The sequence below is a fragment of the Lissotriton helveticus genome, chromosome 1_2, assembly GCF_964261635.1.
Source record: "Lissotriton helveticus chromosome 1_2, aLisHel1.1, whole genome shotgun sequence".
NCBI classification, from domain to species: Eukaryota; Metazoa; Chordata; class Amphibia; order Caudata; family Salamandridae; genus Lissotriton; species Lissotriton helveticus.
Window position 1 is genome coordinate 288,836,707 of NC_136058.1, and position 15,694 is coordinate 288,852,400.

The 15,694-nt window shown below is 48.6% G+C and overlaps 1 protein-coding gene across 4 annotated transcripts in view; it reads left to right on the forward strand.

Annotated features, from left to right (window-relative positions):
- The first annotated feature begins 7,397 nt into the window (after positions 1-7,397).
- Positions 7,398-15,694, forward strand: part of BTBD19 (BTB domain containing 19) — a 1,311,048-nt gene continuing 1,302,751 nt past the window's right edge. For all 4 annotated transcript variants that reach the window (XM_078671753.1, XM_078671755.1, XM_078671754.1 and 1 more), the window contains exon 1: positions 7,398-7,598. In XM_078671753.1, the coding sequence (XP_078527879.1) occupies positions 7,495-7,598 (104 nt within the window). In that variant the 5' untranslated portion in view covers positions 7,398-7,494. The remainder of the gene's footprint in view (positions 7,599-15,694) is intronic.

Consider the following 15,694-nt stretch of genomic DNA (forward strand, 5'->3'; position numbering starts at 1 on the left):
TGGTCTGGATTATGCTGTCCACTAATTAAACTTGGCACCTTGAACCAGTCCAAACAACCCTTATGGTGATTTAGGAGGTCAAAGATAACCTTAGAAAGCTATCCAAGTGGTAGCTGTGGAGAGCAGCCTTCAGGCTTAGTCTTGAAGGAATGTAAAGCAGCTTGTTTTACCAGAATGCAACTGTATAATATTGGTTAAATGAAAGTAGAACCACACAGTAGTTATGAAAATATGTATTTATTAATAAAGCACTATCTAGTATGACACAGTATCTCCTACACGGAAATAATCACAAAGCACACAATACTTAAGCACAGAAATTATAGTAAATAGCACCAATACACAGTGGGCCCCAGGGGGGACCAAACCATATACTAAGAAAGTGGTATAAGAACCACGACTCGAGTCAAGACAGTGTCGAGAGGACGTAGAATCACTGGGACCCCAAGGAACCACCCAAGATGAGTGATAGGGACCCCACGGAGAACGGGTGCAGTGTGGGAACACGACTGCGTGCTCTGTACAATTTGATGGAAAAGTCGAGGTTGGAGTTTTAGAGTATAAGGGCCCTTCCAATTGGACTTCGAAGTAACTCTGTGGAAGATAGGAGGTTGGAGAGCCAGGCCACCCATGAATACCGAGGTACCCAAGTTACCTATCCCAGGGAAGCCCAGTGCATAGGTGGCGTTGGAAACCGCAGTCGAACCCAATGGAGGACTTCGAAGAAGAGCCGCTGCTGGAAGGAAGAACAGTGTCTGTTTGAATTTAAAGGTGGATTCTTGTCAAAGAGTACCTGAAAGCAGAGAGGACAGCATCGGGGTCACTCAGGAGTGACCAGGGGCTCGGTAGACGAATACCCCCCGATGTCGAGTGCTTCAGGTGCGTTGATGGAGTCCTTGACTCTGCAGCTACGAGGACCAGGAGACATTGAGGATGACCAGGAGCCGGAAGGATGTCGAGTGCTGAGGGGTCGGTGTCTGGCGGGAGCACCAACAAGCTTTGGCAACGGCAACCCACGCAGAAGGTTTGGACCAGCACGGTCCAGGAGATTCACCAAACACAGGGGAGTCAGGGCCAGCCTGGAGCAACCAGGGGAGCCCCAAAAACACAAAGTTGACCCTCAAATGGACCCACAGGCCAGAGGTACAGGAGACCAAACAAAAGCCCCACGGAGCACTGGGTGCGATGAGGTCAAAGTTCTTGGTAGGAAATGGTGCCAGAGCTTGGGGCTACTCGGAGCCCAGTGCACTTGTTCGGGAAATTCCAACAAGCATATGCACTTGCAAATGTACATTGTGCACAGGGGTTCGTGTATTGCTGCCCCCAGGAGAGATTCTGACCTCAAACTTGGTGAGAGGCAGGTTGGGCCTCAAGGGACGTAGAAACACAGCTCCTGTGTTGCTGAAGCCTTCGGAGTCCATCGGAGCTCAGGGTTAGCAGACAAGACAGCAGTGTTGCTGTACCTGTGAATGCAGGGGAGTGACTCCTTCACTCCAAGGGAGATATCTTTGGTTGTCCTTGTTGCTCCACAGGTCCAGCACGGATCCTGTATGGTGCATGGGCACAGAAGATGCTTCAGATTGAGAAGTAGAAGTGGTCGGGCCCAAACAAAGTCCAGTAAAGTCCTGAGTGTCCAGACGGTCGAAGTTCATTGGTTTCTGGTTCAGAATCTTGTCCACATCGAATCTAGGGTCCTACAGCCAAGTAAGCCCTTAGATACCCATGGAAGAGGGTTGGTAAGATTCAGGGGACCCTGCCAGGGGAGGATCTGGACAGTGGGGAGGTTACTCCCATGTCCTTTGTCCAGTTTCACGCCAGAGCGGGAGCCAACGGCTCCCAGGACTGGTTTGAACTGCACTATGCACAGGGACACTAAATGTGCCTCTCATGCAGACTTTCAGTCACTTGCAATCGCAACCACCCAGCCCTAATACACTAAATCCTGTCTGAGAGGTGGTCACACCTCCCTGTGACAGGATGCCTATTCTCCCTTCCCCTGCTCAAGCTTGGCTCAGCGGCAGGGGAGCAGAAATGTGTCTCTGGTCGGCAGCAACCATTTTGTGCTGTCTGAGACTAGAAGGCTGGTACCGGGAACATCAGGGACCGCACGAAGCTCACTTGTAAGGGGTGGAATCATACCTCCCACACTGGTTATACCTCCCACACCAGTTACCAGTGTGGGGGTATGATTCTAACATGTTTGACACCAAACACAATAGGGTTTGTTTCAGCTGTTTTAGAGTTGGTCCTCACACGTCGCATATTGCCACTCTATATGTCGTAGATGGCTGCCTCACTGACAACCCGGGAGAATGTACTCCGTAGGCTGCAGGGGTGTTCTGCTCATGCAGTGGCACCCTCTAACTTAGAACCAAACACCCTGCCCTCTGGATTGTAAAGGCCTGCTAGAGCGGTAACTTATAGGTTTTAAGTGCTGTGACCCTTAGATATAGTAAACCTATATCTTAAGTAAGTGGTGCATGCACCAACTTACATAGGTTGCAATGGCAGAACTGTAGTTCCATTTTGCATGGCCTCTCATGGGTGGCATAAAACATGCTTCAACCCACTGGAGGCCTCTGGGGTACCTATGCCCTGGGTACAGAGGTACCATATACTAGGGACCGACATGGGTACCCCAGTATCCAATCTGGAGTGTACCTAAATACATACCATAACAGTTTAAGGAGAAAGCCGATAGACTGGGGTCCTGATTAGCAGGATCCCAGTCAGACTAGTCAAAAACAGTATCACATTTAGCAAAAAGTGGGGGTAACCATAAGAAGCAGATACTGCTTTCCTACAGAGGTCGAGTATGAGTCTTGTGGCTACATTCTGGATGGTTTGGAGTCTGTGTAAGAGTTGTTTGGATAATCCGGCATAGAGAGTGTTACCGTTGTCCAGCCTGCTGGTGATAAGTGCTTGCATGATGGTCCGTCTGGTGTTCTAAAGCAACCATTTGAAGATCTTTCACAGCATGTGTAGGATGTGGAACCAGGAAGTGCACACTGCATTGACTTGAGCTGTTATGTGGAGCTTGTCATCTAGGATGATTTCTTGCGTGGTCTGTGGGTGTTGGTCTTAGTTTCGACGGCCACCAGGTGGAATCCCATGGGGAAGGTCTTGTTGCCGTAAGCCAGTACTTCCGTCTTGTCGAAGTTGAGCTGCAGGCAGTTGGTTCACATTCAGTCTGCTACCATGGTCATGCAGTTGGTGAAGTTGGTTCTGCTGGTGCTTGTCTTGTCCATCAGGGAGAGGATGCGTTGAGTGTTATCGGCGTAGGAGATGACAGTGATGTCTTGTGATCGAGTGATGTTGTTGAGCAGTGTTATTTAAATGTTGAAAAGAGTTAGGTTAAGGGACAATCCCTATGGGACAAAACATATACACTTTTTGGGCTCTGATGTGAAAGGTGGCAGCCTGACCCTTTGTTTTTTTTCCATGAAGGAACAGATCCATTTGAAAATGGATCCTTGTATGCCAATCTCATAGAGTCTTCTGATGTAGGTGTTGTGGGAGACAGTATTGAAGGCAGCAGAGAGATCTAATGGGATGAGGCAGCTGTTTCTCCCCGGTCCACGATGTTTCGAATGTCGTCGGTGGCCACAATGTGTGCTGTTTCGGTGCTGTGGTTCTTTCAAAATCCTAATTGTGTGTTGTCTGGAAGCTGATAAAGCTTGAGGTGAGTTGTGAGTTGCTTTTTGATGCCCTTCTCAATCACTTTGGCTGGATAGGGAAGCTGGGAGAAATGTCAGAAGTTGCTCAGTTGATTCGGGTTGGCTCTGGGCTTCTGGAGGAGGGTGTTGATTTCTACAAATTTCCATTCATCTGGGAAAGTGGCAGATGTGATGGAGGTGTTGAAGATTTGGGTCAGGGTGGTGCTGATTGGTGATGTTTCTAGGTTGTAGATGTGGAGGGGGCATGGTCCATTGGGGCCTCTGAGTGGATGGTTTGTATGATTGCTGCGGTGTTGTTTCTGGTGAGGGTTGTCCATTCGGTCAGGTGGCGGTCTTGGTTGGTGGTGGGTAGGTTAGCGATTAGTTCTCTGGGGTTGGGTTGGTGAGAAACGTTGCTGTAGATGTCTGCAATTTTGCTGTGGAAGAAGTTGGATAGGTTGTGTTAGACGGGGACCCTGAGGGTCGGCCGGATACTGAGGGAGAGATCCCCGAGGGGGACCGTCTCCGGCGATCGTACAGACAAGTTACCTCCCTCCCCACAAACAGGCACCACACCAAGTCGAGTTCAAGGCTTTATATAAGGTTCTTAAGGCAAGGATATCAGCGATACAGGATATCTCGGACCCGGGGGTCCTCTCACTTCTAGTCTCTGTAGGGAAAGGGGGTAGCGGGACAGTCTTGGTACCGGATCGGTACAGGTAGTGGTAAGAGGCGAGCTCACAATCCTCGAGCTGGAGTGTCTGTGGATCGGGCCGCGGCAGCGCCAGCAGGCCGAGATGGTAGTCTCACAAGGCAGAGGGCCGCGGCAGCGCCAGCAGGCCAAGGTGGTTTCACGAGGCAGAGGGCCGCGGCAGCGCCAGCAGGCCAAGTCGATGGTTTCACGAGGCAGAGGGCCGCGGCAGCGCCAGCAGGCCAAGATGGTTTCACGAGGCAGAGGGCCGCGGCAGCGCCAGCAGGCCAAGACGATGGTTTCACGAGGCAGAGGGCCGCGGCAGCGCCAGCAGGCCAAGACGATGGTTTCACGAGGCAGAGGGCCGCGGCAGCGCCAGCAGGCCAGTCACGGATGAGTTCTTCTCGGGTCTCTCGACTCCAGGATACAACTGGCTTCCTGGTCTGGCCCTGCCCCAGTTATAGGTCTGGTCCCCTTTGATGTCCGGACCCTCGCGCCTGGGGGCCGGGAGGTCCGGGATGAGGGAGTCCAGACACCCAGCAGGGGGGTGGAGCCAGCGCCCAGGGCGGCCTGGGGTGATCGACACCTGGCGGAGGAGAGCCGTTGACGATTCCTTCTCCCATTGACTCGCCAAGTGGTCACTCTGCCTCCTGGGAGGAGGTTGGGGCCTCGATGTCGGGGCCGGCCGGGCCCGGGGTTAGGGTCGAGTTGAGGCCACGCGGCCTCGTGCTGCAGTGCCCCAAGATGGCGGCCGGGTCGATGTCGTGGTGTGGATGGTGACCCGGGCCAGCTGGGTCCGGAGCTGGTGTCTTGTAGTGGAGGGATTGCAGGGTACTTCGGGTGGTCGGTTGTGGACTCTGGCTGGGGATGCAGGGAGAGCCAGGGTCCCGGTCCCATTGCGGGGAGGGGGGACAGCCCGAACATGCGGCCTGTCCAACAGGTTGTCACAGAGTTATTGGGAGGCAGCAATCTCGTTGACAGTGGCTAATGGCGAGGTGAAATTCTTGACGAACGAGAAGATCTCCTTGCAGCTGTTGGAGCTTCCTTCGATGCAGTTCACTAATGCTTGTGTTTCTTGATGTGTCTGAATTGTTGATGATAGCTTCTGAGTGCAACCTTGTAGGTAGTTCTGTTTGTGGTCTCATGGCTGTTTCTCCCTTTTCTTTATGGCTGTTTACAGAGTTGCTTTGTGTCTTGAAAGTCTTCTGTGTACCAAATGGCCTGCTTGTTTGATCTACTATGCTTGTTGGGTTTGATGGGTGCGAGGGAGTCTGTGCAGTTCTTGATCCAGTTATTGAAGTTGTTGATGTCTTTATCAAGGTTGCCTGTAGAGCTGGGCTCATCAGTGCTGAGGGCGCTGAGCCAGTCTGCTTCTGTGATTTTGCCCCAGCTGCGGCTTGAAATGCTGAACCTGGTAAGGGTGCTGACTTAAGGTGAGTTGATTTGGGAGTGGATGATGGAGTGGTCAGTCCATGTGAGCTGTGTGGTGGAGTTGTATTTGATGCTGTCGCTTGTGGTGAAGATGGGATTCAGTGTGTGTCCTCCGGAGTGTTTTGGTTCTTTGATGTGTTGACAGCTATGACCAAGCAGAGGTGCCAGGCAGAAGCATGGCCACACCAGGCTGCAGTGCTAACAGCCAGGGAGACAGACCTTGCTGAAAAACACATAGCAGCCAAGGTTCCCAGGTCCATGCTTGATGTGCTGCTCTAGTTCAGTTTTTTTTCCTTTTAATTGTTGGACTTGTAGTCCTGTTTTATAATGCAAAAAAAAAAAAAGACAAGTCCCAGAATTCAAAGAAAAAACCCGGACTGATGCAGCACATCACACAGGGACCCGGGAAATTTGGCAGCGCTGCAAACTCAGACACCCAGGGGCAGATTTACAACTTCTGGCCCATCTCTGCAAATCAGCAGGGATGCACCAGAACAGATGCGACACGTAATACCCCCCTTGCGCCACCTCGGATGCGTCGCATTTTCAATGCGGCGCACCATGGTGCAAGGAGGGGCAGATGCGTGACGCATCTAGAGGCGCACGGGTGGCGCAATGCTGGAGTCGCGTCGCAAGCGGGACACAACTCCTGCAATGCACAGGGGCCGCCCATACTTGACGTGGTGCGTCACTCCTTACGTAAAGATTTGACGCAGCAGCGACGTAAAACTGACTCAGTGAAATCTTGTAGATTTCACTGCGTCAGTTTTACGGGGCTTTCCTGCGAGGGAACGCCCACCCTGCGACAGAACGCCCACATGAAACCTGACGCATGTTTCATGTGGCGCAGGGCTTTACGACGTGACGCATCTGCCTAGATGCGTCACGTCGTAAATAAGTCGCAACGTGGCACCTGGTTTACTTCACTGCCGCGTCACAAAAGTGGCGCAAAAGTGATGCAAGGGGCTTGTAAATCAGCCCCCCGTGCGAGTATCTCAGCCCTGAAGAAGAACCAGTCCTCCCTGTAAATGTAAATGTGTTTGTATTTATATAGCGCACTTCTTACCCAGAGGTCTCGTAGCGCTGTATTCATACCGCTGTGGAACCCATCCTGGCTTTTCCTGTGAAATGTCCACTCCTGGGCACCCCCAAGGTGAAGCCAGGCATCCAAAGCGCTGCTGGGGCCGTTGTGGAGATTAAGCAAGCTATTGCCCAGAGTCACAGAGTGGGACCCATGATTCGACTAGGCACCGAGGCGAGAATTATCAGGTCTGGGGAAATTGAGTCCAAGAACCGCCGAGACGGGAATTGAACCCTAGTCCCAGACCAGACCTCTGCATCAGGGTCTGACGCTCTAACCATTGAGCCACACTTCTCCACTGTAGGCAGCCAGGGAAGGGGTTCCAGCTTAAAACACAGCAAAAAAGATCAGGGCCAGGACAAGGCCACCTGAAGGCAGCCAGGGAGAGGCTCCCAGCCCAGAAGCAGAGCCTTGCATTGTCAGGCAGCCAGGGAGAGGGTCCCAGCCAAGAAGCCAAGGCCCGGCTGCAGTGCATCAGGTTTCCATGGTGACCGGCTGGGCCTGCCCCCTGCTTCTCTTCTCACTGCTGCACTCTGACTGCCAAAGAAAGTTCAGGGAGTTAAACTATAAACCACACTTCTCCACAGCCCCGAAAGCGGAATCCGAGGGGGTTTCCCGATGCTCTAGTCCCCGGCATGGCCCTGGTCCCTGCGCCCCCGCCCGGATCTGCTCTCCTCCGTGGGGGAGCCGCCTCCTTCACCGCCGACATCAGGAGTCTCCTTCATAACCCGCTCTTCAGGTGAGGCACAGCGGGGCCAGCCGGCCAGGAAAGGCCGGGGATCAGGGAAATGACTAGGCCTTGTCTGGGTGAAGGGAGGGAAAGCCCTTCTCATGAGCGCTGTGCAGAAGCGTTTGTAGAAAGTTTGAATTAACTCATGACAGTATTAATCTTTCATGACAGTATTAATCTTTAGCGGAAATGCTTAAGGCAAACAGTCATTAGAGTTTAAAAAGCTACAGGCGAGACAAAAAACAATTTTGAGACAAATGTTGAATATTAAATGGTGTCAAAATTGGACTGTTATTTTCAAGAACCTAGTTGTCCAGTGGGGTGGTGTCATGTTTGTCACTTTCATCCAGCCTTACTTTTTTTAGGCAATAGAGCGTGGCATTGTGGTACTTGTAGTTCTGAGTTTAGAGTAAGCAAGCTGCCCAGGCTGAAATATCTGGGCAGACTGAAGATGTCAGACATGGTACAGGCCACTTGTTAGATATGGGAGAACCTGGCACTGCTTAAATATATCAGATCAGATGATTCTAAACAGTGAGCACGTACAAGGCGTGATACCTTCAACTTTTCTAAGAATGTTATCTAACAGCACTTAGCATTGTTGTTTTCTTTTGTTTAATAAGTACCAGCATGAAAGGCTCGGAATGCACAGAAGGATTTGATAATATGCCAGCACAGCCTAATGCACCCTGGGTGTGGTACTTTTAGTTTGAACTAATTCCCTGCAAACATTTATGACTTTCATTCCATTGTTACAAGGCCAGAACCGGAAATAGAATCTCTCTGATGACATATCTCTGATGAAATGGAATGAGGCAACCTAGTTAGAAAGCACAGGAGCTCTGTACAAGGGAGGAGGTGGAGGACTCGTGATTGTGGGCAGCAGGCAAGATCCAGAGCCAAGTGAGGCCTGGTTTATTAACCGTGCTAGAGAAGTGTTCTTTGAAGGGGTTCAGCTTCTTTCTGAAATGGAGGACTGAAGAAACACAGCTATTAATAACATTTTATATATAGAGAGCGGTGTACAGTGTTTTATTTTTTCTAAGCACTATGAATAAGAGTTAGCGTTATCATTTTATTGGCACTGAGTTTTCCTACCTTGGGAGGATGGATGGCTGTGTTGGCCTTGTGTTTTTGTGATCTTTCTGCAAAGCTTGAGAAGGCTTGCTTCCTGGTGTTTGCACTTTTTAGGTCGAAACTTACCAAGCAGTGCTGCTGGCTGGTTGCAAAGACATATCAGAAACATGTAACTTTTGTAAAGCGCTCTGATACCCTCACCGGGTCTAGTCCACGCTATATAAAACCTTATAAATAAATGCTGAAAGTTTCCCTAGGAATGTATTCTGCCCATTTCTTTTAATTGGCTTTGTGGGTTGTAACTCACATTAGCTTGCTTTGTTTGCTGGCATTATTTGTTTTAGGTTGTCCTGCATGTCTTTGTCCCTCCTGTGGAGCATAGCCCGTTTACCACCTTTATGACTGGCTCCTTGTATTCTTCCACGAGTACTCGCTTTCAACAAACTTTTTTTTTTCTTTTTTTTTTTGTGTGGCACTCCACACGAGTAGATGCATTTTTGTTGTCTCCCTTGTATGCTACTTCAGGAAGCAGTAAACATTCTTCTTATCTCTGGTACTACCAGTATATCTGTCTTGCATGCCTGTGAAGAACACTGTTCTGTCTCTGAGCTTGTTTATTTTCATCAGTGGTCTTTACTAATACCATAGCTTATGGAATCCTCTTTCTCAGTTTCACTCCCATGCCACAGGAACTGTGAGAGTGCTCCCCAAAATACAAATGTTGGAGTTCAGAAGCGAATGAGCAACAAACAGGCCTTTAAATTTTGTTTGTATCTTGCCACGTTTGCTGTGCTTTTAAAGACAGAGACCAAATGCCAGGCTCTGCCATCTGAGGGAGGTTGGTGTTTCCTTTTACCTTCTCAGACTGCAAAATTAGAGGATTTACATGACCATCTTGGTACTGGGGTGTGGGGGTGGGGGTGGTTGTGGGGGGAGGAGGGGGCAAAAAGAAAAGCTGTGGGATGTTATGTTTTTCCTGCATGCTACAAAATATAGATGCCAGTAAATTAAATGTACAGCTTTTTCAGAATTTAAAAGAATTAGGAAGGCACAAATGAAGCAAATTATTTTGTAACTCTTAGGTTGGGTGGAAACAGATTTTTAATCAAAACAAAGCAATACACTAGGTGATGCAGATTTCCACACATTATGTGCGGTATAGTTCATAGTTCTTTCAGTAAAACTGTAGGTCTGTGTAATAATAGTAATATCAGTTGAAATGTGTTGTCTGCAATCAGGGCCGGACTGGGAACCGAAACCGGCCCTGGAAAACTACTCGGCTGGTCCCCCTGGGTGGGATGATGGGGGTGCGGCTGGGCTGGCTGACAGGGCCGATTTTGTTACAGTGGGCCAAAATTGCCAGCCCCGGTAACAAAAATGGACCTTCAGGGGCCCAAAACCTGCCCCCACCCTGGCAGCACACCAGGGAAACGCCCAGTGTCCGCTACGACCAGTCCGGCCCTGTCTGCAATGACAGTGTTCCTCACCATGCATACTCCATTCAATGGAACTCTACTATACTCTATGCCACTCTACTCTGCACCACTTCATAGTACACCACTCCAGTCTATGGTACTCGATGCCACTCTACGAGACTCTAGGCCACTAAACTGTGCTCTAGGCCACTCCACTCTAGTCTGCGACACTCCACTGTACACACCTCCAGTCTATGCTACTCTGCTCCACTCTACATCACTCCATTCTACGTCACTCCACTCTACGAGAATCTAGGTAATTCCACTTTGCTGTAGGCCACTCCACTTCACTCTACTCTGCGACACACCACTGTACGCCACTTCACTCCATGACACGTTACTCCACTCTACGCCACTCTATTGCACTGCACTCTATCCCACTCCACTCTTCTTTATTCCACTTTAAAACACTACACTCCACTTTACGGCACTCCACTGTACAACACTCCACTCTGACACTCTACTCCAGCTTTGCTCCACTTCACTCTTCGACACTTCACTCTACTCCCCTTCCACTCTTCACTCTACTCCCCTTCCACTCTACTCTATGCCACTCCACTTTGCTCTACACCACTAACCTTTAGCCACACTGAACAGCAGCCATTCTCTTGTACAACATGGCTAAAAACACACTGGGTTGGCTTGAGCTATTGACTTTGCCAATGCTTGTTGATTTTCAGACTTCATGTGTTCTCTTGACCACCACATATATTAGCAGATTTTCAAATGATGTCATCATGGACAGATCATGGCCCTGTGACCCAGTCCGCTTATCAGCTGGAACACCTAAAACCAGTAGGAGCACTATTGATAAACATTGATAAGAGACTTCACTTCAGCCTGGAACTCTTTAAAGTGCTGCGACTTGGGATAGGAGCTGTGCGCCTACTTACATACACTACAAGGGTGTATGTAATATGGCTTGAAATTAAATAGAACACTAGTTATACATTAAGACCTTCCTTACTAATTTACTTCTTCACTAATTCACCATAATAATGTATTGTGTTGATGGCAGGCGTGCCCTTCTTTGCTTTCTAGTCAGTGCTTAATTTGAGGTAGTGGTTGCCGATGGGGCCCACCAGCACTCATTTTTGGGGACCGGTGCTTATTTTTCCTCATCAGACACTGACCACCAGCAAGAGAGGGGAAAACAAACAAAGCCGAAAAATGGAGGAAGAGAAAGACCGAAACCCGGCCCTAATAGGAGCAAGCAAGAAGGAGACAAAAGGGGCAGGGTGTGCCTGATGGTGGATCACAGAGGCATGAGGTGGAGCCTTGGTACTGGGTTCGACAACCTTTGATGGAACCGGCCGCGGGCTTCTGAGCAAAGCTTTGGGCACTGCACTCTTTGTTTAACAAATTAAGCTCTGTTTCTACTCATTGCTGCCAGGAGCTACCTGTTGTGCCCCCCAAAATCACGAGTCTTAGGATTTTTGTAGCCACATTCTAGCGAACGATTTATCAGGACCAAACCTCCCTTAAATTGCCACATGATGTCTGTGGTTGGCATAGACGTGTTATTGAATTAAGTGCACCTGCTTCTTCTTTACGGTATCAAAAAGCTTTATTCGACAGATTGTCATAAAAGCAACATGGAATACATCACTATACAATACACTATAAATAATACATAACCATACACATGTTAAAAAGTTATTAAATTCGTTGGTGCTGTCGTTTTATAATACAATTTTGTCTTAAAAGTACATTACCAATTAAAAATTACTGAATGATTTAAAAACATTTTTTTGGGAACAACAGGTAATATGCTAGCTAGCATCATGTGGCTGAAAATTTTGCATTTGCACAAATCTGGGCACTCGGAGGCATATAGAAGCCTTAAGAATACTAGAGTCAGATTGCTCTCCTTGTATAGCGGTTGCAGTTGCAAATTTCTTAAAGTGGGCTTGGATTATTCACTCTCGCACTTTTCAGCCACATGATGCTAGCTAGCATATTACCTGTTGTTCCCAAAAAAAAACACTTTTCTTTACACTTCTGAAAATGTGCAGAGTCAGAAGAAGTGTAGGGGCATATATCATCCATACTAATATAATAAAGAGAGAGCCCAAACCTTTGAGGCGGGTAATCTCAGGAACCACAGCACCAATCACAACACCCAATACAGCGTTGGAAAGGGCAGTTGCAGCAGAAGGACATAGGCTATGCAGACGCCCACTATATACATCTAAAAGGTAAAAGAACCGTGCCAGCAAAGTAGTCCCTTGTGGGCGTGTCTGCGTTGTACTGTGGGCGTGTGCTGGGGGCGTGACAAACGCTGGGGGCGTGTGGTACGTTTCGCCCTTCATGGCATGTCTCATATTGTGTGCTAATCTCACCCTGCTCCCTTTAAATACCCCTGCACCCCATAATCATAACCCACCCTTACTCCTTAAAATACCCCAACACCCTTAAACACTAACCCATCTTAACCCTATAAATAAACCCTGTACCCCAAACCTATCCCTAAACCCTTAAAATACCCCTGTACTCCAAAACTCCAACCTACCCCGTGAACCCTAAAAATACCCCTGTATCCCAAAACCCATACCTATCCCTAAACGCTAAAACTACCCCTGTACCCCATAACCCAAAACTATATCTGAATCCTTAAAATACCCAAACACTCCAAAACATATACCTCAGTGCCCCAAAACATATACCTCTATACCCATACTTACCTTATCCAAACATTAAAAAAAACATGCTTTTACCATTCATGCATTTACAACAAATTTCATTGTAAATGTATGCGTAGTAAAAGCATACAAAATGTAATGCCATGCGTTATAATGGCATTGCGGAGTCATGGTACTTTCGTAATGAAAGTATGCGGAGTGATGGTATGCGGAAAGAAAGTTGCGGAATAATGGGTGTTTACCCTCCCCCGTAAGTACATTGGTGGCACGGCGGCCCACATCTCCAGCAACATACTCATATTTTTTCACCAGCCATTTGAAAAATGCACAGGTCTCTCTCATTGATGGCCAGCACTGACATACACTTTTAGACACACCTCCCGCCACAAGTTCTAGAATTGCGAACTTTAGAGCCGGGGAGCTACGTTCGAATCTGCATCAGCTCAACATCCTGTGATTCCAGGCAAATCGCTTTGTCTCCCCATGCCTACCACAAATGAATGTGTTCTTCTGTAATGCAAATTGTGCTCATGCCATGTTGTCGAGTTCGCGCTATATAATATTGCAAGGAAAAATAAAGTAGGGGAAACTTGAGTTCACACACTACTGAACGCGTATTAAGTGCGTCAGCAGTGCACTGTGAATCAGAGCGTTTCACAGGCCTGTCCCAGATAAGAAATGCTATCAAAACGAAATCCTACAAAACAATATACTACTGGGCAGCAGCAATTCATACCGGGACAACGTTGGGACGGGCTACTTGTATAGTATATAGAAGAAACAAGGATAATAACGTGGCCCCACGGAAACAATTTTATTTTAAAATACATAGAACTAGAATCTTATGTTCTGAAAAAATAGGCAGCGGACTGTTGCTACACTGAGGTCCCATGATCAGTTTAATAATAGAGTTGCGAACTGTGTGCTGTTATGCAAACGTCATGCCTGTTGGGTAAACAGCTGAGCGTGGCACTCGTGATTTTTTTCCCCCAAAGCAGAACAGTGTAATGATCTTTTGTACTTGCTACGTGCAAGGTGTATCCTGTTAACACGAAACAAAAACACAACGCGCACGTTGACATCACAGTCAAGTGACCCTTGATTTCCATCAGATCACCAGGAGTTCCTTTATCAAATCATGACTTGTAAATAGGGCATAGATTGTCAATTGCAGTGACAGCCTAGAGGTTATACAAGCCAGGAGACAGATGTGCAGCAACAAGTTGCTTGTGCATTTAGATGGACTGTTGCGTTAAACTTGAACCAAAATTTCATCTTTGCAGGTCATTCCTCCTCAACTATTCCTGCGACAAGACAACATCTGACTGTCTCATCCGCTTCGTAACCAGAAGAGATTGTACGTTAACCCCTTGGATGCGTGCGAAATTCAGACGGCTCCCGGCCGTCTGACGCACACGCCACCCGTAGCGTCGGACGGCCGGGAGCCGTCCGACGCATCCAAAGGGTTAAAATGATGTGTTTCGGCCATAACGCCATACATCCACCTGGCCTGCTCTACTTAAGTCATCGTTAACAATAATACCTTCACACTGAGGGCCAAGCTCTAGAACTTGCTTCCGGAGAGTATATGGATGCTCTACAACCACCTAGGCGTACGGAGAGTTTTAAAGACCACATGTTAGACAAGATGGTCATACGTGTAAGGGCGACTCTTCCTGTCTTGCAGATTTCTTCATTACTGTACGCCTAAGTGTAGCCACAAGTTCACTGTGCTACAATTGGAGCAGTCCCAGGAACTTCATATATGATACCCAATGCTTCCCACACAGCCCACACTATAAACTTGCATGTTATGTTAAGTTATAGAATTTATAAAGCGCATGGCTGCCCCAGCAAAGGGACGTCCCAGCACTAGATTCAGAGGAGAACCAACTGTCAAAAAAAGCCCAGAAGAAAAAAGAACCACAGAGAGTGCTTGGATGCAGAACAACCAGGTCTTCAGGGATTTCCTAGATCAAAACATTCCAAACCATGCCCAGCCAATGGGCTAGCCTCTTGCTTGGTCACACAAAATTCACTTCAGGGGCCTTGGCAAGGCTAGAAAGTGCTATACTGAGTCGTATACCTCCTCCTCCTCAAATCTTCTGTGTGCGGGACTCCAGATTTCAAAGCGGGTGACTTGCTCCAGGGTGCACAAGTCCCCTTCCCTCTAGCTTTTTAGCTCTCATCACATCGGATTACAAATGCCGGCTTGATGTGGTCCTTCTACCATCAGCAATGTGGGCCCATGAGCCATAGGATGCAGATTAATGTTGGTCAGAGCACCAGTGCTGGTCCAAGGTGACGTCCTGGACTTGGTGGCAGTGATGAGGTGTGGTGGCTTTTTCTCCTACAGGCCATTTTGCCCGCCTTGGGAATAACTAATCAAGAACTCTACAATCGACTAGCACCAACCTTGGGATGTCGAATGCATGTCTACTTTTTAGGTCTCGCCTGTCGATGCGCATGCGCATCGAGCTTGCGAGACTATGGGGGCTTAAACAGTCTTTAACCAACTTGCAAGGAATCGTGGCGATTCCTTGCAGTGCCCGTGAAATTCAAGCTCAATGCGCTTGCGCATTGAGCTTAAAAGCGCGTGCACATGCCCCCAGCCGCCTGCCTTGCATGTATTTTCCCTCAGGCGCACTCCTCCCACACCCCCGCTCCGCCCCCTCCCCTGCCTGCCGTGTCGCATTTCTTCAGTTCCCTCAGCCGCACTCCAGGCCCCTGCTGCTTTCACACCCTCTCCCCGCTCCGCCCCCTCCCCTGCCCGCCGTGTCGCATTTCTCCTCCCCCCCTCCCCTTCTCTGCCTTCCCTCCGTCTTGTCTCTTTTGGTCTTATTCTTGTTTTAACTTTTTTTACATCTTGGTTTGCCTTTCTTCACTTTCTACTGCAGTAACACACTCAGTT